Raw genomic sequence first — 22,823 nt, 5'->3', positions numbered from 1 at the left:
GGAACATTGTCAAGAATAGATCACATACTAGGCCACAAAAACAGCCTCAAATTAAAAAAGATTGAAATTGCACCAACCAGCTTCTCAAACCACAAAGGTATGAAACTAGAAATAAATTACACAAATAAAGTGAAAAATCCCACAAACACATGGAGGCTTCACAACATGCTCCTAAATAACCAACGGATCAATGACCAAATAAAAACAGAGATCAAGCAATATATGGAGACAAATGACAACAATAATTCAACACCGCAAGATGTGTGGGACACAGCCAAGGCCGTGCTAAGGGGAAAGTATATTGCAATTCAGGCCTACCTCAGGAAAGAAGAACAATCCCATATAAGCAGTCTAAACTCACAATTAATGAAACTAGAAAAAGAACAACAAATGAGGCCCAAAGTCAGTAGAAGGAGGGACATAATAAAGATGAGAGGAAAAATAAAGAAAAGAGCTTTTTCTTCTAGAAAACAAACAAAATAGATAAATTCTTAGCCAGACTTATCAAGAAAAAAAGAGGGTCTACTCACATAAACAGAATCAGAAATGAGAAAGGGAAAATCACAACAGGTACCACAGAAATACAGAGAATTATGAGAGAATACTATGAAAAATTATATGCCAACAAACTGGATAACCTAGAAGAAATGGACAATTTTCTAGAAAAATACAACACTCCAAGGCTGACCCAGGAAGAAACAGAAAATCTGAATAGACCAATTACCAGAGAAGAAATTGAATTGGTAATCAAAAAACTACCTAAGAACAAAACTCCAGGATCACATGGCTTCACCGCTGAATTTTATCAAACATTTAGGGAAGACCTAATACCCATACTCCTTAAAGTTTTCCAAAGAGTAGAAGAAGAGGGAAAACTTCCAAACTTGTTCTATGAGGCCAGCATCACTCTAATACCAAAACCAGGCAGAGACACAACAATAAAAGAAAATTACAGACCAATGTCCCTGATGAACATATATGCAAAAATACTCAACAAAATATTAGCAAACCAAATTCAGAAATACATTAAGAAGATCATCCATCATGATCAAGTAGGATTTATTCCAAGGATGCAAGGATGGTACAACATTCGTAAATCCATCAATATCATCCACCACATCAACAACAAGAAGGAGAAAAACCACATGATCATCTCCATAGATGCTGAAAAAGCATTTGACAAAATTCAACATCCATTCAGGATAAAAACTCTCTACAAAATGGGTATGGAGGGCAAGTACCTCAACATAATAAAGGCCATCCACATATGACAAACCCATAGCCAACATTATACTTAACTGCAAGAAGCTGAAAGCTTTTTGTCTAAAATCGAGAACAAGACAAGGATGTCCAATCTCCCCACTTCTATTCAACATAGTACTGGAGGTCCAGGCCACGGCAATCAGACAACACAAAGAAAAAAATGGCATCCAGATTGGCAAGGAAAAAGTTAAGCTGTCCCTGTATGCAGATCACATGATACTGTACATAAAAAACCCTAAAGAATCCACTCCAAAACTACTAGATCTAATATCGGAATTCAGCAAAGTTGCAGGATACAAAGTTAATATGCAGAAATCTGTGGCATTCCTATATACTAACAATGAACTAGCAGAAGGAGAAATCAGGAGAACAAGTCCATTCACAGTTGCATCAGAAAGAATAAAATACCTAGGAATAAACCTAACCAAGGAAGTGAAAGACCTATACCCTGAAAACTACAAGACACTCATGAGAGAAATTAAAGAAGATACCAATAAATGGAAACACATCCCATGCTCATGGATAGGAAGAATTAATACTGTCAAAATGGCCATCCTGCCTAAAGCAATCTACAGATTCAATGCAATTCCTATCAAAATACCAACAGCATTCTTCAATGGACTAGAGAAAATAGTTCTAAAATTCATATGGAACCACAAAAGGCCCCGAAGAGCCAAAGCAATCCTGAGAAGGAAGAATAAAGCGGGAGAGATCTCGCTCCCTAACTTCAAGCTCTACTACAAAGCCACAGTAATCAAGACAATTTGGTACTGGCACAAGAACAGACGAATAGATCTATGGAACAGACTAGTGAGCCCTGATATAAACCAAACCATATATGGTCAATTAATGTTTGATAAAGCAGTCATGAACATACAATGGGGAAATGAAAGCCTCTTCAACACCTGGTGGTGGCAAAACTGGGCAGCTACATGCAAGAGAATGAAACTGGATTATTGTTTAACCCCATACACAAAAGTAAACTCAATCAAAGACCTGAATGTAAGTCATGAAACCATAAAACTCTTAGAAGACAACATAAGCAAAAATCTCCTGAATATAAGCATGAGCAACTTCTTCCTGAATGCATCTTCTGGAACAAGGAAAACAAAGGCACAAGTGAACACATGGGACTACATCAAACTTAAAAGTTTCTTTACAGCAAATGACACCATCAACAGAACAAAAAGGCATCCTATAGAATGGGAGAATATATTTGTAAATGACATATCTGACAAGGGGTTAACATCCAAAATATATAAAGAACTCACATGACTCAACATCCAAAAAGCAAATAACCTGATTAAAAAATGGGCAGAGGATATGAAGAGACAGTTCTCCAAAGAAGAAATTCAGATAGCCAACAGACACATGAAAAGATGCTACACATCACTAATCATGAGGGAAATGCAAATTAAAACCACAATGAGGTATCACCTCACACCAGTAAGGATGTCCAGCATTGAAAAGACTAAGAACAACAAATGCTGGCGAAGATGCGGAGAAAGGGGAACCCTCCTACACTGATGGTGGGAATGTGGGCTAGTTCAACCATTGTGGAAAGCAATATGGAGGTTCCTCAAAAAACTCAAAATAGAAATACCATTTGACCCGGGAATCCCACTCCTTGGAATTTACCCAAATAATACAACTTCTCAGATTCAAAAAGACATATGCACCCCTACGTTTATTGCAACACTTTTTACAATAGCCAAGATATGGAATCAACCTAAGTGTCCATCAGTAGATGAATGGATAAAGATGATGTGGTACATATACAGAAACAAATCCTACCATTTGCAACAACATGGATGGAGCTAGAGGATATTATGCTTGGTAAAATAAGCCAGGCGGAGAAAGATAAGTGCCAAATGATTTCCCTCATTTGTGGAGTATAACAACAAAGTAAAACTGAAGGAACAAAATAGTAGCAGACTCAGAGACTCCAAGAAGGGATTAGTGGTTACCAAAGGGGAGGGGTGGGGAAGGGGTTGGGGAGGGAGAAGGGGAATGAGGGGTGTTATGTTTAGTATATATGGTGTGGGTGATCACCAGGAAAACAGTGTAAAAGAGAAGGCAAATAGTGAATCTGTGGCATCTTACTATACTGATGGACAGTGACTGCATTGGGGAATTGGGTGGGGACTTGATAATATGGGTAAATGTAGTAACCACATCATTTTTTCACGTGAAACCTTCATAAGAGTGTATATCAATAATACCTTAATAAAAAATTTTTTTAAAAAACTAAGCATGCAATTACCATATGATCTATTAATCACACTCCTAGGCATTTATTCCAGAGAAATAAAAATTTATGTCCATACAAAAACCTGTGTACAATTGTTCATAACAGGTTTATTTTTAACAGCCTAAAACTAGAAACAACCAAAATGTTCTACAAATAGTGAATGATTAAACAAAACAGCACATTCATACTGTGAATTGCTACTCAGCCATAAAAAGGAACAAACTATTAAAACACAGAGAACACAGAACAAGTTACACGGATCTCAAGAATACTGTGTTGACAGAGAAGACAAGTGGTGATTCTACAGCATCTTACTATGCTGATGGACAGTGATCTGTAGTAGGGTATTTGGTGGGGACTTGACAATGGGGGGAGTCTAGTAATCATAATGTTGCTCATGTAATTGTGCATTAATGATACCAAAATAAAAGATAAATAAATAAAAAGAATATTGTGTTGAGTGAAAAAAGCCAATCTCAAAAGGTCACCATACTATGTGAATTCTTTATGTACCATTCTCAAAATGACAATATTATAGCAATGGAGAACTGATCAGTGGTTGCCAAGGGTTAGGGATGATGGGGAGGAGAGGAATGAGTGTGACGATAAAGGAAGAGCAAGAGGAAGATCTTTGCAGTGATGGATAATATATTGACTTGTTGGGGTGGTTACATGTGTGACACATGTAATCTACACATATGATAAAATGACATAGAACTATTCACATTATATTGATGCTCATTTCCTGGATTTGATGTTGCATTACAGTTATATAATATGTAACCAATGGAGAAAACTAGGTAAATGGTATATGAAACCTCTCTGGATTATCTTTGCAACTTCCTGTGATGATAATTATTTCAAAACAAAAGTTGAAAAAAGAAGTATTAACATAAGGTCTTCATACCACTTAATTAACTTATGCTCATACTTGCTTTTTATCTTTAAATGTCATTTTAAAATATCTCTACTAGTAGAGCAATAATCTTTTCTGCTAATTAGCTATAGTTCTGATGATTTATGCAAAAGTGTTGAAGAACATAATTTATAATGAGCAGCTCCATAACTACATGACATTTTCAAACTGGAAAGTACTATAATCTCAGGATTCATTAAAATAAAAGCTGTTTGCAGATAACCGGTATTCAGATTACAACAGGAAAGCAGTGGTATGAATCTGGAAAATCATGTCACAATTATTGAAAAAATATTATCAATTACACAAGGACAAAGGCAGTCTAAGAGTGCTCACATGGTGACACTGGTCTGTCTTCCAGGTCTTACCAGCTCCTTCTACAGGCCAGTGGACCTTGTAAGGTGTCACCATGCCTGGCAGATTTTAGGAAGCCCTCAGTAAAAAAACTGAGAAATAAAAACTGCTATGCAAATAAATGAATGTCCTAAAGGCTGCCATGTATTTGCTGACTGAAACAAGAAATGTGGATTTACAGATTTTGCCATGTTCTGATCTACATTTTGAATGATTTTCAGTATCTCCAGTTGGGGAGAAAAAATGAAAGAGGTTTATATAGATGGAATTTTTTTTAAGTAGAAATTGAAGTACTAATCAAATACACAACATCCCTGATCTACATTTTGAATGATTTTCAGTATCTCCAGTTGGGGAGAAAAAATGAAAGAGGTTTATATAGATGGAATTTTTTTTAAGTAGAAATTGAAGTACTAATCAAATACACAACATCCAAAGTACTGCTAGGTTTTATAAAATTATATTTTAGAGGGATGTGGGAGGGTAGATGGGGAGGGAGGGAGAAGGGGACTGAGGGGTGTTATGTTTAGTACACATGGTATGGGGGATCATGGGGAGAACAGTGTAGCACAGAGAAGGCACATAGTGAATCTGTGGCATCTTGCTGCACTGATGGACAGTGACTGCATTGGGGTATGGGTGGGGACTTGATAATATGGTGAATGTAGTAACCACATTGTTTTTTCATGTGAAACCTTCAGAAGAGTGTATATCAATCATACGTTAATAAAAATTTTTTAATTATATTTTAATCTGCCTCTCTCATCTCCTAATCCTCTTTTCATTATCTATTTATAAACTGCTCATGTCATAGATTATCCCTATTCTACCAGCAAAGACTTTGCATCTAGCTGGAAGCCACCCTTGCTCCCACTGGCTTTTTTTTCTCCCCTTTACCCTTAACCCTCTCCCAAATCCCTACCACATACCTCCCCTCCACCCAACTCCTTTTCCCTCCAAAAGGGCAACAGAAGGAAAGGGAGAGAGAGAAAAACATTTAATTATTGGGTCTTGCAAAACAAGTTTCATTTGGCACACAAATATTCAAACACAAGTGTTCACCATAGCCATATTACCCACTCCTCCAATACACAATACATAAGACAAAATTATCACCTTCAGCCATAGGACTTCTGAACTGGTTACCTAATGTGTAGATCATGCAGGCTCCTTTGTTTCTCGTTGCTTGGGGATGGGCTGGAGAGGAGGGTAGTCAACTCTGTCATTTGCCACACATTTTACTAGGAACTTTCACACTGATAACGTTATTTAATGCTTACTACTATGAGGCAGGCATAATATATATTGGACAGGTGGGAAAATTAGCTTCACAATTCAACCCAAACTTCCTTACTTGAAATAGTCAAAAGCCTATGATCTTTTCACTACATTTCACTTCTTTAAATCCAATCTTTGGAATTATAGCTACTGTATTAAAAAGTCTTTCTTCTAAAGGACTAATACTAAAAACTAATCAGATCCCGTTAATAGAAGGAGCCCAGGCCTACGGCTACACTTGCTATAAGTGCCCCTTACTCACTGTATTACTTTGAATAAGTCGGTTTTCCTCTCTGACGATCAATCATCTTTTGGATGCAGTTGAGTTCTAAGGCTCCTTCTGAGAATAAAAACCTCTGCAACCCCAAGATATCCTTTGAGTTGTAACACAAACAGAGCTATGCCTAAAATGTATTTTCCAGAGCAAACTCTATTACTGTCAAGTTTAATTATATTCAGCAATACTAAACTACTTTCAATCATTTACATTTTCATTTTACTAAAATTAAGGATTTTCCTCTCTGTGTAAAATTTGATGACGATTTATCCTGTCCATCGGTCTGAGCTTTATTTTTTTCTGACCATGTCACAGATTTCATCAGTTACTTTCAGCAACAGGAACATTGCTTTGTGGCTTTGATTTCTACAAACCTAGTTTTTCCCGAAGTGCTTTATCCTTCTGGCTCTAGAGATACAGGTGTAAGCCTATAATGGTTGCAAACGTACATCACCTCCTACACTGATATTCAGAAAAACTGGTCCAGCGCACCCAGTATTTGGTAAACTAAGTCTCACAAATTCGCACTCTAAGGGAAGTTTGCTCTTCAACAGTACTCTGACGTGAGCTTCGTGGATAATTAAGCAAACAATCGTCCCTCGTCTTAAGAACACACCCCTTCTCCTCCCACTGGGGGCAGCGTTCGACACGCACTAGTGAACTGAGGGTTCCTGCAAGCAAGCGTGCCTCGGGCAGCCCCTGGGGCCGGAGGGCAGCCGGCAGAAGGCGGACGGACGGCCCCACCAAGCCCCGTGGGGACAGTCCAGGCTTGAGGGCGGGGCGAGCTAGGGCCGCCTTCTCCTGCAGCCCCGCCCTGCGCCACAGCCAACCCCACCCGCTCTCGGCTAACGGGCCGTGCCTCCCCGCCTTCGCCCGCCGGCTCTCACCTTGCCCAGACCGAGAGTCGGCACCCGCCCGCCGCGCCGCCCGCCGCGCAGCCCGTTGCCTCACCCACTGGGACCCGGCCTCGGGTTACGGGCTGCCAAGGCAGGTAGCGACTGTGCGCATGCGCCAGTCTTGAACCTCCATTCGCTGCTGCTAAGCGACACCCCAAAGCGTCCAATCCTGGTGCATCTCCACCCCGTCCCGGCGGAGAATTGAAAGAGGTGGTTCTTAAAGGGCTACCACCCAAATGTGGAATGGGCGTGGCTGGGGCGCGCGCCTCCCAACTTTCTTCCTGTCTCCCAGCTCTCACCCGCGTGGATTTGAGGTCCAAGCCGGCAATTTCCACGTCCGGAGGTGCCAGGAGGCTTCGCGGTCTAAGCTTGCTGCCTCCCACGGCAGCGGACAGGACTGACCCGAGGAGGTAGGGAGGTTCAGCGTGACGGCGTGACGCGCCCAGGGCGTGGGTTCCGCAGTCGCGTGGCAGGGCTGGAGGCCCGAGATAAACAAACCAAAGAGCACAGCCTCCTGCCAGCCTGGATGAGGCGCCAAAGTCCGACCCAGGAGGGACACACCTCAGTCTGGAGGCAAAGGCTCTCAGACGGATGGATGGCTACAGAGAGATTGGGAAGTAGAGTTCGTCCACTTATTCATTAAACAAATTTTGAACAGCTGCTGTGTGCCAGGAACTATGCTAGGACTGGGGACACAGGGAGAAACTCCTGACACTAGAGGAGGGAAGAGTGAGAGCACCCATCAGCCATTACACAACACGCCTATAAATACAGACTGAGATACATGCTCTTCTGAAAGGAGCAAAGTGTTAAAGAGATTTACAGGAGCTTCTGGCCGGGACTTGGGAGTCCGAGAAGGTTTGCCTGAGAATTTGACACTGGCTGAGTAATAGCTAACTAGGCAAAGGGTAGGAGAGTGTTTCAGACGGAATAGTATGTATCAAGAACTCCATATGAGAGGCAGCAGGGCTAATTTGAGGGATGAAGGAGAACCCAGAGAAGGGAGGGTTTAAGGCACAGAATTTAAGTTGGGAAAGTTGAAAAAGTAAGTCCTGGAAATGGATGGTGGTGATGGTTGTACAAGAATGTAAATGCACTAAGTGTCACAGAATTGTACATTTAAAAATGGTCAAAATGATAAATTTGATGTTATGTACATTTTGCCAAAGAAAAATGAAAGGAAAGAAAACTTAAGAGTCTAGAGAGTAAAGGAGTAGAGAACCACTTGAGAGAATAACAGAAGTAAGACCATGTAGGACCTTATAGGCCATGGTAGAAAGTTTAATAAGACAGTGAAAAACTGATCAAATTTAGATTCTGTAATAATCACTTTGGCACTGAAGTTAAGATCAAAATGAAGAAGGCTTATGGAAGCTGTGGTAGGACCAGCTGGGAAGCCAGTGGAGTCATTTGGGCAAGGAAAGATGAAGCTGGAAGAGAACTGGAAAGTTTGCAGAGAAATAAATACAGGACCAAAATCAACAAGACCCATTGATGGATTGGATGTGAAAAGGTGAAAAAGTAGCTTCAAGGATGATGCCACTGTTCAGCCTTGAGTTAGTAGATGGATGGTGGAGGGATTCATAGATATGGAGAACTCTGTTGCCATGATTTTGGAGAGAAAATGTATTCCCTAGTTGCATCTTAGACAAGGAGAATTTGAAGCCCTTTTGAGATTTCTGGTTGGGATGTCAGTGTAGGCAGTTGAATCAGGTTGCATTTCAAAATAGAGGTCTGGGCTGGACATAGACTTTTGAAAGTCATCACCACATAGGTAGAAAGTGAAGCAGGGCTTACTTATATAGCCAGAGAAAGATTACAAAATGGAAACAGAATAGAAGTACTGTAGAGTCCAAGATGACCTCCAGGGATTCCTGCTTCATGGTATTCACACCTGGGTAGTCCCCTTCCACACTGAGTAAGGGTTGATCTGTGTGACAAGTGATCATGAGACTAGTTCACAAAAGGCACAAAGAAAAACCAGATTTGGTAGGTAAAGGAGATTCAAAACCCTGCAATGTATGTTCCAGGAAAGGGGCTAGGATTCCCTCCCAATGTACATTCACACAGGCAAATGAAGACCTGTTCTTCCCACCACAGGTCATCAAATACAAGGCTCTGGCTTAAATGGGAAGGGAAAAACTGGGGTTAGACCCACAAAAACCCAGAGCTTTCAAATGTGAAATACAGGTTCTTGAAATCTGAAAACCTACAATGTGATTGCTTTACAATAGGACCTTGTACCCTCAAGCTGGTATTGTTGGTGTGGCTCAGGCAGCAGCACAGTGAGTTGGGCAACAGGCGTGAGATGTGGTACCTGAAGTCCTAGCCGTCCTCTCCAGTCATTGTTCATTTTGGCTCCAGGCTTCAGAGGCTTTCTCTTCCAGGCTTCTTCATCCCACCCCTGCTGGGACATTGCATCGCCACAGAAAAGCTCCACCTTCTGAAGCTGTAAGTGCAGACATCTGGTTCCTGACATGCCCCTCAACTGTTCTTTGGCCTGAAGAGGCCTCCAGTCCATTTATCCTTCTACATCATTCTATTTATCATCTTCCTTTAGTCTTCATTTTCTTCCCTATCAGCTCAAAGTCCAGGGTCCTTCACTTCTATCACATCCCTCCTAATGTGCTTACCTCCATTGTGCAGTTATTTTTCCATCACTTCTTCCTGGAAGCACCCTGGATAAATCCAGCCTTCTGCCTGTTCTGAATCTGCTCCTTGGCTGTAAGTGCTTCTGGGCAAAATCTCAGAACCACACAGATCATAGCGGTGTGTACAATGCCAGCCTCAACCTCAGCACTGCCCAGCAGTCCTGTGTTTGAAGGTCAGCCCCCTCTCCAGTTCTCTCCAACCCCACCTTCAAAAACTCCTGGATGGTCCCCAGATCTTCCACTCTTCAACCTGCCTTGCTCTTCCAGGTGCGTCCTTCACTGAGGGAAGAGCAACCATTAGAGTGATATCCCTCAGGTCCCACCAGCTTCTGTCCCTCCAACTACCACCTTTTTCTTATTTCCCCTATATAGCCAAACTTCTTGGGAAAAGTGGCTTATGTTTAAAGACACCATTGCTTTATCTCTCCCCTAATTTCTTAGTCCCCTGCAATTCTGACTTCTGCCTCACCACATAACTGAAATTTCCCTCATTAAGGACATCAAAGATCTAGTCTTTATCTTGCTTGACTTTTCAACAGCATTTGTTATTGCTGTCCCAACTCACCTTCTCAGTCACTTAGTTATATGACCCCACACTATCCTGGATTTCCTTATGTCTCTTTTTCCCCTCATTCTCCTTTGTATCAGCTTTTCCTCTGCCATGAGAGACACCAACTCACTCTCCTTAGACAGTCTCATTTACTTCATGGTTCCACTTTCCACAAGTGATTCTTCTCAAAGCTTATATTGCCAGCCCAGCCCTTGGCCCTGAGTTCCAGACTTGCATAGCCAGCCACACACTTCATCTCCATTTGACATCACCTCAAATTGCATGTCCACAGCTGAATTTATCACTCTTACTTCCTGTCAGGTTTCTTCTCCGCTGTTACAGTGTTCTAACTCAGTTGGGTTTTGATTTATAAATATTATAGACCTTCTCTTCAGAATCTTCCTCTGAGACTGGAAAATATAAGTATACAAAGCTTCTTTCAGGTCCACAAAAATAATGAATAAGTGCCTCATAAGTGATAGTACAATTTAACTATCAAAGTTTTATAATTCATTATAAGAAAACTGTTCTAATGTTTCCACTTCCACAAATAACATCCCCTGGGTGGGGTAAATGTAAGGTTTTAACCAGAATTTCCCACTTGGCCTTGATAGTGATACATATATAAGGGCCTGTTTGCATATCAACATGTGCAAAGACTTCCTCTCTGGTGCAAGGAGTGGAAAATAGCAGCCATTCTCTCCTCCCCTCCTGTTCCTAGTATATAATCGGTCAGGTGGTGGCCAGTCACCAGGGCTCCACCCATGGAGTTCCTCCCAGAGGAAAGGGAGGGGGAAAGCAGGGTATGCACTGGGCCAGGGGGCCAGGGGGATGGAGCTGCGGAGCAGAGCGAAATGAGAAGGGGAGGAAGAACATGCAGAGAGGTGGGGGGGGGAGACTAAGCTGTAAGCACTAAAAAAACTCCCCAACCTCTCACCCTTGTCTTCCTTCAGCCTCAGCAGATTCACAGCCAACTTGCCCTGGGCAGGGAATCCCCTTCCTCCCGGAGCCACACCCTGTCTCTCAGTTGCCCTAGCCAAAACCTGGGAAGTCATCCCTAATTCCTCCTTTTCCCTCCCTCTGCCATTAGGTCACAGCCTATTAAGTCTACCTCTAATGTCTTTTAGTTGCACACATTTCTTTTTTTCCTTGCTCCCACCATTTCTGCCCTGCACACCTGGAGCAGCCTTCCCACTGTTCATTTTGCTTCTCATCTGGCTGCCCTTCCTGCCTTTCACCATATTACAGCCAAGAAAATTCTAAAATGCATCCCCAACTTCACCTGTGTTCTGCTCAAAATCATCTATGGTTCCCATTGCTCCAGTATCCAGAATCTGGATACTGTCATCTGTGTAGTAACTTCTACTTCCTCTTCATCCTGAGACATCTATTCTCCTGGAGGGCTTTCTCTTTCCAGCGTTCATGCTGGACCTGGCTGTCCCCTGCACTTGCTCCACCTTAACACCGTTGCATGTTATTGCCATTCCTCATTTGTCTAAACAGGACTAGGGTGAGAAGGACTAAGCGAGGCTTGCAGCCTGATGACTCCTTCTCTGCTCACTCCATTTGCTGTGGAACCTCTGGGAATTTTTCCCTGGGAGGGAACTTAGTTTGGAGTTAACAGTACAAGCTTGGGAACCAGGAAGCCCTGGGTCCTGGGCCACCTCGGACATGTTGCCCCCTTCTCTCACTGGGTTTTATCCCTCTGTAAAATGGAATGAAAGCTGTCTTCTTACAGGGTATAATAAGGGGTTTGTGGAGGGAAAGCTCAGCAAAGTAAGTGAGGCTGCTTTGGGTCAGGGCCACTACTCAGGAAAATGAAGAATTGCCCAGGCCCCACTTGAGAAGTAAAGGCTTACAAGATCTCCCTCCCAAATGATGTGGCTGCTGCTCAATCTGTGCTGCAGGGAAAACCAAACTTGTTCCCTTGTCCAGCATGGATGGGCTAGACAAGAGAGGAGACAACTACTTCAGAGTTTTAGTGGTTGCCATCAGTAACTATGTGGCCCAGGACGGTAGGCCCAGCTTCCTCTCTGTATCTTGCAGCAAACTGCTTCTGCAAAACGGGACACAGATAGTGTAGGGTAGTGGTTATGAGCATGGATTCTAAAGCCAGACTGCCTGTGTTCACATCCTGGCTTTGTCTTTAGCAACTATGAGACCATGGGCAGGTTATTTAACCTCAGTTTTCTCATCTGTAAAATGGAGGAAATTATTGTGCTTTTTAGGGTTGCAAACCTATTAACCATTATTATTGCCCAAAGGAAAAAAATCATATATGCAAACTTCTCCCTCAGCAAAGAGTAAAGCTGATACCAGTATTTTCCTTGGCCCTTCAGAGTTTGGCTTGGCAGAAGGAAATGACCAGGGTTCATGCTCCAGATACAGGCCTGGAAGCACCAGAGTGATGTCTAAAAAGAAGTGGATTTGGAGCCAGACATCAGGGTTCCAGCCACGACTTAGCCCTAGGCTACGGGCTAGGAAAGGCCCACTGTACCCGGGGCACAAAAGGCGCAGAGCTGACGCCGAGCCCCGCCCGAGACCAGCTTTCCATACTGCGCAAACGCGAAGGATCCGCCCAGGGGCGGGGCTGAGCGACCCTCTTGCGTGCCCAATCACTAGTCACGTTCCGCCAGTTCACGTCAGCGGCAGGACCCAATCAACGCCTAGAGCGGAGGTCTCCCACCTATCCCGAGTGCCTGCTGCTAGCCTAGAGCGTGTGGAGCTGCTGCTTGGCTCTCGGTACGCTGCGGCCCGCCGGTCCTGCGGCAAGCTTCCAGCCTGCTCTCCCGGGATGTCGGTGGCCTTTGTACCGGACTGGCTGAGAGGCAAGGCGGAAGTCAATCAGGAGACGATCCAGCGGGTGAGCAATAACGCAGGCCAAGAAAAGCGGTTCCTTGGTCGAGATCCGTAAGAGGGGCTGCGGGTGCGAAAAGCTTTCTGGAATCGCATCCCAGCGGAGACTTGACGTGTACATAGGGTGTTGACCTGCAGGCGTATGGAGTGAGATGGGAACCAGGTCGGAAAGGTCGCCCGGCAGGGGGCGGGGATTGGGGGATGCGGGGGCAGGTCTCCCCGACTTCCTGATGTCGCGCGGCACTGACCCTTTTTCTGAACTTTCAGCTCCTGGAGGAGAATGACCAGCTGATCCGCTGTATCCTGGAGCACCAGAACAAAGGCCGGGCGAATGAGTGCGTCCAGTAAGTGCCCTGCCCCTCCTCTGACGTTTGCGTGGAGGGGAAGCCAGTGAGCTGATACAGCAGCTGTCCTGAACTAGGAGTCTTGGATGATTGATCGCAGATGGGCTCAGAGAGGTTCCTTACCTGACCAGACCAGGACCATACGGACAGTACATTGTGAAACCTGGAGTCAGACGTGGCACCTTCTTAAAAATTTGAATTATGCTCATTGCAAAACCTTCCTTACCTGAAGCCTCGTCAGCTGATGACAGCAGAGATGGGGAGGGGAGCATATGGAAAATAATTCTCAGGAGATGAGAGCGGTGGCCGCTTTCTCATCATGGATACCTAGCTTATCCTTTTTTATTTTAAGTGAGTGGGTAAGACCATTTGACTGCTAAGTTTTCTCCTACTTCTAACTTGCAAACTGTAACACACACAAAAACCAGTAAGAGATTTCCAAGGTAAGTCAAAGGCAAATTCTGCACAGCAATTTAATGTGCTCTCTTGCCATATATCAAAATGAGACTAAATAGCCTCTTTTCTAAATTCGGGCCAGGAATTATGCCCAATTAATTATAGAAAAATATATTATTTCATTGTTACTGAAGACTTACTTAAGAAAGCCATCTTTTCCCACCCCTTGAAAATATTATCTGTACTCCCTCACTAAACAGGTCAATGGTAAAGATATCCATTTTTGGATAAGTCTTTACATTTGATTCTGGCATTTGACAATGTGCTTTTTTACAGTTTATAGTAATGCTTTTTCATTTCTCTATATGGAAAATAGTTGCAAAATACTCAGTTGAGTTACAAAATTCTCAACCTATGCTATGGGTAAGAAGGTTATCAAAATTTCCTCTTGGGCTTTTTTGCATTGCACAGACCATGCTTCCTGTCCCCTGGTCTGATTTGCAGCTCTGTTCCCTGACTGAACATCACTGCTATAGTAAGCTCATATTGGTCACGAAGGTGCCTCCTCCCTTCCTTAAGCTTGTTCAGCAGATACTTTGTATGTATTACTGAGTACTAGGCACTGTTTCAGCTACTAGGGAGTCACTAGTACCAAAACAAGTACCGGCTCTGTGCTCATGGAGCTTACAATCTAGACTCTAGAATCTAGGGAGGAAGTCATGTAATTAGGCACATACTAATACATGCTTCAAATAAGAATAAAGCAGGGAAAGTGGGGGAAGAGGAGCTATTTTATAAGGAGTATCTCTGATGTGACCCTTGAATAGACACTTGAGTGAGGGAGTCAGCTATGCAGATATGTGAGGCAGAAAAACTTCAGGTGAAAAAGCCCCCAGGCTGGAGCATCTGCGTATATCCAAGTTGCAGCAAAGGAAGCCACTGTGGCCAGAACTCAGTGAGCCAAAGGCAAAGTGGTAGGAGTTGAGATCAGAGAGAGGACTAGAGACCCCAATCATGTGAGGCCTGTTGGCCATGGGATGGGTTCAGCTCTGCACAGCATGAGGTTGGAGCCTTTGGAGGGTTTTAAGCAAAGGGATGACACGATGTTGACTTAAATTATACAATGATCACTCAGGCTGCTATGTAGAGAATAGAGTAGGTAGAGCAGAGAGACCAGTTAGGACACTGGTCCAGTAGGAGTCTAGGCAAGAAGCGATAGTGGCTTGGCCTAGAGAGGTAGCTGTGGAAGTGATGAGTGAGAACAAGTAAGATTCAACAAGGATCTGCTGTCCTTGAATGTGCTGAACAGGAAGGTCGGTAACACTGAACCATCTGGTCAGTGGATGAGCCTTTCAGTGCTGTGGGTAAATTCTTTTCTACTTTTTTGTCCATTTTCAGTAAAAACAAGCCTGTAATTTTTGCCTGGTTTTCACTCATAGGTACCAGCATGTGTTACATAGAAATCTCATTTATTTGGCTACCATCGCAGATGCCAACCCAACCAGTGCTTCAAAGGCAATGGAATAATCTTCCAGTTGGCTGTTGGGAGGAGTACTTGAATGTGATCCATTTCCTACGAAATGAAGACAGGATCTTTACCAACTCAGTGTCTTAAAACATGAATGAAAACCCCTGTGGCTCTTTTAAGAATGTGAAAATGTGAGGAAAGCTACTAAATTAACTGTACTCTTAGTGTATTTATTTATTTTAATAATTAAGCAAATTCCCTCAATTATGTTGTCTTCAGGTGTCCTCTTCCCTGAAATAGGCATGTTTGGATAACAAGGGTAACATGGGCATCTTCAGGTTTGTCTTTTCAGTTTCAACCTGAAGAGGAAATGGAGCAAGTCTTGGCAACAACAGGAATTGGTGAGACTGCCGACTGGACCCTGCCAATGGACATGCAGCTCTGTGTACCCTCCTGCCAGGTGGTACTTCCAGGCCTCCTGCCTGCTCTTTTCAGGTTACTTTGAAATAAAGCTTGCCTCTCCATGAAAGGCTGATATTGAGGTATAGACGTTTTCATATAATAAGTGTTCCACTTGATTTTCCAGAAAAAACTCTTAAGGACTTAAAAATATTTATCACAACACCATTATCTTTGCTAACAACATTAATAGTAATTCTTACTAACAGATGATGTTTTAGGGGAGAAAAAATCTTTTCCTTCTCTCTTTTTAAGGTTTTCAGCTGGGGCTTTATACCAAGAGGTAGACTAACAAAAGGAAATCATACAGATTTATTTAATACATGTTTTGATAGGACATGGGGGCCTTCAGAAGGACCCAAAGAAACAGTTAAACCTTAGTGTTTTTATACTAGGTGTGACGAACTGTGAAAAGTCATGGGAAAATGTGACAGGACAGAATGGTATGAGCTAAGTAAACTGGGAGAAACTTAGCCAGGCCTTTGTTCAAATTCTCAGTGTCCCTCCATCTTTAGAGAGAAGGATTCTCCTTTCTTCTGGAGGGTAGGGAGAGCACCTCTCATATGAGTGTCTTATGACCTGCTTCCTGGGAGAAGGTCAAGAGTCCTTCTAGCACCTGCCATTTTTCCAGTTCCCTCAGCTTAAAGTATTTAATATGCCAAGCTCTCATATTTTGGAGTAGCATGTCCTGAACCCCATCAATGTTCAATTTTCTTCAATCATCACAAAATGTTTCTTTGTTGATTTGTCTGAATCAAGATTCAAACAAGATTCACACACTGCATTTTGCTGATGTCCCTTAAGTCTCTTTAAAAACAAAAATACTTAACAATTCCCCTTCATTTACCCTAAAATTTCTCACATTCTAGACTCGCCTAATTGTATTCCTGTGGTGTCATTAAATATGACCCACTATCACCAATTTTCCTGTAAACCGGTATATCTCAAGGCTCATTCAGACTCAGGTTCTAATATTTTTGGCAAGAACACATAGTTGGAGGTGATAGGTACCTGCTTTTGCATCACATCAGGAAGTGACCTGATTTATTTATTATCAGGTTTCCAATAGCCTTTCACTTAAATTATGATCTAACCAGCTTTGATCTATTATTTCATTAGGGTTTGCACACTGGTGGCTTTCTATTTTATCACTCCTGTCTTTATTAGATTTGTTTTATAAAGAATTTTTTATCTTTTGAGATTTATTTGTAAAGTGAGGCAAAGAGATTCTTGTAAGGGAACCAAAAAGTAGAACTTCACACTCCTGGCTTTTTGTTAGAGTCAAGGATTGCAGTCCAGGGAGACTATAATGTGTAAATAGTGAGGAGAGACCTTGATTTGAATTTCATCTATCACAGTCTCTAAAAACTCATTTCCTCATGTCTAAAATGGGGATGATGAACATAGTATCTGTTTGCGGAGATGGTGAGACTGAAATAATGCAGTTGAGAGCAGAGTACGTGGTAAACACTTCTGTTCACTGTGGTGTGTTATCAAGGCCTTCCCAAGTCTGGGAGGTGAACTTTTCTATGCTCCCTGACCCATTCTGCCATCCTTAGGGTTCTAGCCCGTTAATGGTCTTCTCCCACTGTTCATGTGGTTGGTGCATATACTCTGCTGAATGGGCTGCTCATACACCTAATCTGGTCAGCAGATATGGTGAGTGCTGTGCAGTGTTTTTAGTTTTGAATTAGTTGCTGACATATAAAGATGGGAGAATTTCCCATTAAAGCCTGGATTTCTAGCAGTGCTGAGCTTACAGATCCACAGATCAAACATGAGCTGGAGTGGGATGGCAGCTGCGCTCCTTTCCAGGCCAACTAGGCTTGTTTACATAGGGTCTAACTTTGGAGTGTGAGCGCCTGCTCATGTTTCAGTTTGGCCTGCCCCTGTGCACAGCCTGACACAAGGCTTTGGGCACGGGTAGTTATTTGGGAGGTGATCTCAGGAAGCAGGAGTAAGGCAGTGGGCAGAGTGAAACAGAGGAGGGAAAGCCACCTAAAGGGTGTGTTACCAAGGCTACTGCTATAGAACTAGGGTCTTAATTCTGGGGGGAGCCACTGAGAAGCATGTGGAATGTCCCAGAAGTGTCCATCAGAGAGACACTAGTTGGGGTGGCCTGCAGGGGAATTAGCTCTCCTACACTAACAAGAAGCCTATGTTGCCAAGTGGGCCCCAGATGTCAGAGGAGTCAGAAGAAAGTAGAAAGCTCAGGGCAGCCTCTGAGGTGGGCTTCTGCCAGCAGGTGAACCGTCCGCTGCTGGTGAGGCAGGTGAGGGGCTGTGACGGCATCAGAGCCTCCAGTGGGGGTGGAGGGTAGGGTCTCTGAGCAAGTCAGTGTGACCTTCAACACTTAAGTGTAGCTTCCTGGGTAGCAGTGGGAATAGCCTTGAAAACAAAGCCCAGCTTCTCCCTCTGAGGGAAGGAGCTTGTGACCTGCAGTGTTATTCTTCCTTTGCCTCTTGGGCAGATATGTCAGTCCACCTGCCGAGGACTGCATCTGGGCCGACCAGGAGCCTCTGAGAACAGCCAAGGCTGCTTTAGCCACAGTTTACCCTACATTCCAGTGGGCCCCTTTCTGGAGAGAGACTCTGGAGAAGCAGATGCTAGCCTACTAGCTGTCATTGAATGTGCCACAGTCCAAATCTACCTATTTGCCTCAGTGACAGCCTGAAGATCCTGCCATTCCTCTTTAAAGACCCAGAACTCAATATAATGAAAGAGGAATTTAAAAAGGCAAAGAACTAGACCAGACTCTCTAAACTATGCTTCAAGAGTTAAACCTCCACTCAGCCTGTCAGCCCTTTTTCAACTCTCAGGGTCAAGCTGATGCCCCAATAGCCTATACAAGGTCTGAATCTGTTCATTTGAGTTTCTGAGCCTGCTTCCCAGGATTTGCAACTGTGGTGACCCCTCTAAGTATCACATTCTCCTGGGATGAGAATATGGTGCTAAAACAAAGACAGCAAATAATTTGAGGTCAAATTTATTCCACAAAATTTAAGCTATTTTCTACTTCTTCATGAGGCTTCTGGACATCCCAGTCTGACCTTTGGCGACTCCAAGTAATGATATGGCTAGGAAGGGAATGATCACTGCTATCTCATGTAGCCCTGAACCTTTGCAATAAACCTTCATTACTGAAGATGATCTAAGTATATTTCTTAAGCTGGGTACTTAGTATCTTTGTTACTCTACATCACACATATATTGTTTGATTCAATTCCATTTTAATAAAAGCAGTTTTAAGAAGTTAACGTCACTTCTGTTCCCAATGAAAATCCTACAGATAGCTCTCATAGTAGATGTTCTCTTCAGTCTCTAGGACCTTTCCTTCCTTCCTAAATCTTAATAGCTGACAATCCAAGGGGAGGTTGTTTCCATTTCTGTTTATGATAAATTCATTCAGTCCAGAAATACTGATCAACTAGTATGTGCTGCATGTACTACAGTGAGGAAGCCACACAATGTCCCTACTATCATGGAACCTTTATTCTTGTATAAATATAAAAGATAATATGGTATAAGTAATCTATTTATGAGGGAGACAGATAATAAAGTATAAATAATCAAGAAAAGCTGCACATGGTAATAAGTGCTCTGCAGAGAATTACAACGGTAATGTGCCAGAGTGTTGGGGTGGCTACTTTATGAAGTCAGGGGTGACCCAAAGAGGTAGTAGCATTGCAGCTGAAATATGAGTAACAGTAGACAGACATGCAACTATCAAGGGAACTGGAAGTGATGGCAGAAGGAGCTATACACAGACCCTTCATTCTACCTGTTTTTAACTCGAGTCCATTTACAGAGGACTATGTGGTCACCATTCAATTGTAATGTGAACAGGCTTTGTGCTGGGCTCTGCAGTGAGGAAGTTAGAGGGTGAGGGCCCTATTTTCAGGAAGCTCCCAATAAATCTACCAAGATAAAAAAGACCCCCACCAAGCAGTGGACCAGAGCACCATGCAGGATCACAGATACCTGAGAAATTGTCCAGATGTTGAGGCTGCAGGGAGTCCTTATGGAAATTATCAAGTGCTTCTCACATACCATACCAAAACTCTAATTCCTGAGCATTCTTGTCCACAAACAAAAAATTGCCAGTTGTTGCAGAAGTGCCAGCATCCCACTTTCATTCCTTAAACTTTACTCCAATTTCACTGAACTTTATTCCTTTGGGCTCCAACTGACTCCCAGCAGTCAATATCTGTATCTCTATTCCTGAAGATCTTTTCTTAAAACTGAAAGATGCTTTGTCGAGGTGTAGCAGGTCAGAAGAACCTGGGGATTATCATCACCCCTGGGGGCAACTCTCCACTAAGGATTCTCAGGAGGAGTATTTTTTTTCTCATTGAAGACATTTAAAATTTTTTTATATTGAGAAAATGCACAAATCTTGTGTACATCCTGATGAATTTTAACATATATATGCACTTACATAACCATCTCTAAGATGAAGATATCAAACATTCTAATTATTTTTCCCCTTCACCTATTTCATCCATCCCTTAACCCCCAGATTATAAGGATGTATGCTTGAGGCTGCCATGGCTATGTCTCCTGGCCCACATGGAGAAAGCCCACCTGATCTTGATTTAATATCATCAGAATGTTATTCCATCAAAATACACTTTTTTCTGTACCCCATGAAATTGTCCACTCCTTGTTTTCCACAAAATAAGAAATCTAGGATTTTAAAAACTATGTTTTCATATTTTCGATATGTGTAGATTTTGTTACCAAATTCTGGTGTCATGGGTCGCAAGATTACCTCTAGGTCTGATGGTTGGCTAGGAGGACTCACTGGACTCAGCAACCAGTTGTACTCATAGCTATGATTTATTATAGCAAAAGAATACAAAGTAAAATCAGCAAAGGAAAAAAGTACATGGAGGATGCCTAGAGGAACCCAGGTTCAAGCTTCCTTTTTCCCCCCAGTGGAGTCACACAATACCAGCTCAATTCCTCCAGAGACGAATTGTGACAACATGTGAGAAATGTTGTTTACCAGGTAAATTCCTTAGAGACTCAGTACCCAAAGTTTATACTGGGGGTTGTTCACCTACACAGCCTCTGTCTAGCACATACCAAAATTCCAGATTCCTAGAAGGAAAGCAGGTATTCAGCATAAACCATATAATTTACACAAATATTCTTGGCTTAGTTAGGCACTCTCATTTTATGAATGTTTCTATAAATGTAGGAAACTGATTACCAGTTTCATTCCCATATTTCACCCAAGGGTCAACCCTGTAAGTAGGACTTTCTAAAGAGAGCAATCTCAGGCCTATTGCATGGTTTTCTGCACAATTTCTCATTTAAGATCTAGGATACCTTTTTATTAAAAAATATAAAGTAAGATAGGATTGTATATGTATCTTCTCATTGGGTTCCTTTTCTCTCCTTTTGTTTACCTCTTTTCTTCCTTTTCTAAGTTATAAAAATGTAAAAGCTACTTTTGGGGGGAGGTGCAGCAGGGATCCCTGCCTGAGGCTGAACTGTATTGGTTTAGAACTTTCTTGGCCTGTCTTTGGTCTTGGTATCACAAGATAAGTTAGGTTTTTTTTTTTTGTCTATTTTCTGAAATACTTTGAGAAAAGGATTACTGATCTTTCAAGGGTCTGGTAAGACTTCCCAATGAAACAATCTGGATGTTGTATTTTGGGGGAAAGAAAAACATGTTTGTTTTTAATGGTTTTATTATGAATAGTTTCAAAGGTATATAAAAGTAGAGAATGCAGCTCAAAGATTCCTATATACATCACCTAGATGAAACAATTGCCATGATTTTGTCACATCTGTTTCACTTACCTATTTAAAAATCTATTTTCTTTTTTCTTTAATGAAGTATCTTAAAGCAAATCACAGACAGACATCATGTGTTTCCATCCGTACATACTCACTATGCATCTCTAAAAAACCAAACCCATTTTCTTACATAAACAAAATTTAATTATCACATCTAACAAAATGAAATATATTTCTTTGGTTTCATCTAATATCTAGACCATAATCAAATTTTCCATTTGACTGTGTCCAAATGTCTTTGACAATTGTTTGGAGGGAGATTAGGGATTGCTAATTCAATTTCTTCAATGGTTACTGGTTTATTCAGGCCTTCTATTTCTTTTGAGTCAATTTTGATAATTTCTATTTTCTAGAAAATTACTTATTTCATCTAAGTTTCCTTGCTAACTAGCACTCCTATCAGTTTTGCTGCAGTCCTATCCACTGAAATTCCACCTGCTTGGTGTAGCCCCACTCTAAAAGGCTAACCACGAGCATCACTACCTGAGAATTCCTACCACCAGGGGTTCTCCTTCATGGTAACCACAGCCAAATTAAGCCTGAGTTTATAAACTCCTCAGATACCAATTTTCTACCACTGTTGAGGGTGAGGGAGGATTATTGGACCTTTGGGTGGATACTAGCCCTAGGGCTGCCTTGTGCCAGCAGTTTTTTCATCTTAGCTATAGACCAAATAACATACCTTATTTTTAAATCATCTGAAATATAATTTCAACTCATAGGACAGAATAAAAGAATTTTGAGCAAGGAGGGAACTTAGGTAGTAGGTATTATTTTATATTCTGCTTATTTTGCAGGTGAAGAAAGTAAATTCCAAGAGACCAAAGTGATTTGTCCCAGATCACAAAATATGTGGCAGGAAGGAGACTTACTGGAGTACCAAGATAAGAATGAATACCAGGAAATTTAAAGCATTTTAAGTGTACCCCAAATTAAGTATTTCATTCCTAATCTCTAAAGCCTACTTAGATTGAAGCCGGCTGCCCCAAAGCACAGTAATTTCAAAGCTGGGCAGTGCTCCTCATCCTTTCCTTTCACAAATCTTTGTATGAAAGT

General features: G+C 42.2%; 2 protein-coding genes across 10 annotated transcripts in view; one reads left to right on the top strand and one right to left on the bottom strand.

Moving 5' to 3' along the window:
• Positions 1-7,665, bottom strand: part of SEC22C (SEC22 homolog C, vesicle trafficking protein) — a 72,419-nt gene extending 64,754 nt beyond the window's left edge. For 3 of the 5 annotated variants that reach the window (XM_057497517.1, XM_057497529.1, XM_057497526.1), the window contains exon 1: positions 7,227-7,311. The gene's annotated coding sequence lies outside the window, so the exon portion shown is untranslated. Of the gene's footprint in view, positions 1-7,226; positions 7,312-7,534 lie in introns of those variants that run through there. The other 2 variants (XM_057497521.1, XM_057497510.1) reach the window with 2 other exon arrangements.
• On the top strand, positions 7,506-16,035 carry SS18L2 (SS18 like 2). Of its 5 annotated transcripts, none has more exons than XM_057497535.1 (4): positions 7,506-7,645; positions 12,776-13,299; positions 13,560-13,636; positions 15,853-16,035. In XM_057497535.1, the coding sequence occupies exons 2-4, from the start codon at positions 12,844-12,846 to the stop codon at positions 16,025-16,027; spliced, it is 708 nt and encodes a 235-aa protein (XP_057353518.1). In that variant the 5' UTR covers positions 7,506-7,645; positions 12,776-12,843; the 3' UTR covers positions 16,028-16,035. The 5 variants fall into 5 exon arrangements, 3 of the variants coding, with proteins under 3 accessions (XP_057353518.1, XP_057353529.1, XP_057353521.1); XM_057497546.1 differs by having other exon boundaries at positions 15,839-16,035; XR_008995974.1 differs by lacking the exon at positions 7,506-7,645 and adding an exon at positions 15,472-15,691 and having other exon boundaries at positions 13,036-13,299.
• Positions 16,036-22,823: the final 6,788 nt, after the last annotated feature.

Source organism: Manis pentadactyla, chromosome 1 (genome assembly GCF_030020395.1).
Source record: "Manis pentadactyla isolate mManPen7 chromosome 1, mManPen7.hap1, whole genome shotgun sequence".
Classification (NCBI taxonomy): Eukaryota; Metazoa; Chordata; class Mammalia; order Pholidota; family Manidae; genus Manis; species Manis pentadactyla.
The sequence above is the reverse complement of the archived record's forward strand: the minus strand, read 5'-3'. Positions and strand labels throughout refer to the sequence as shown.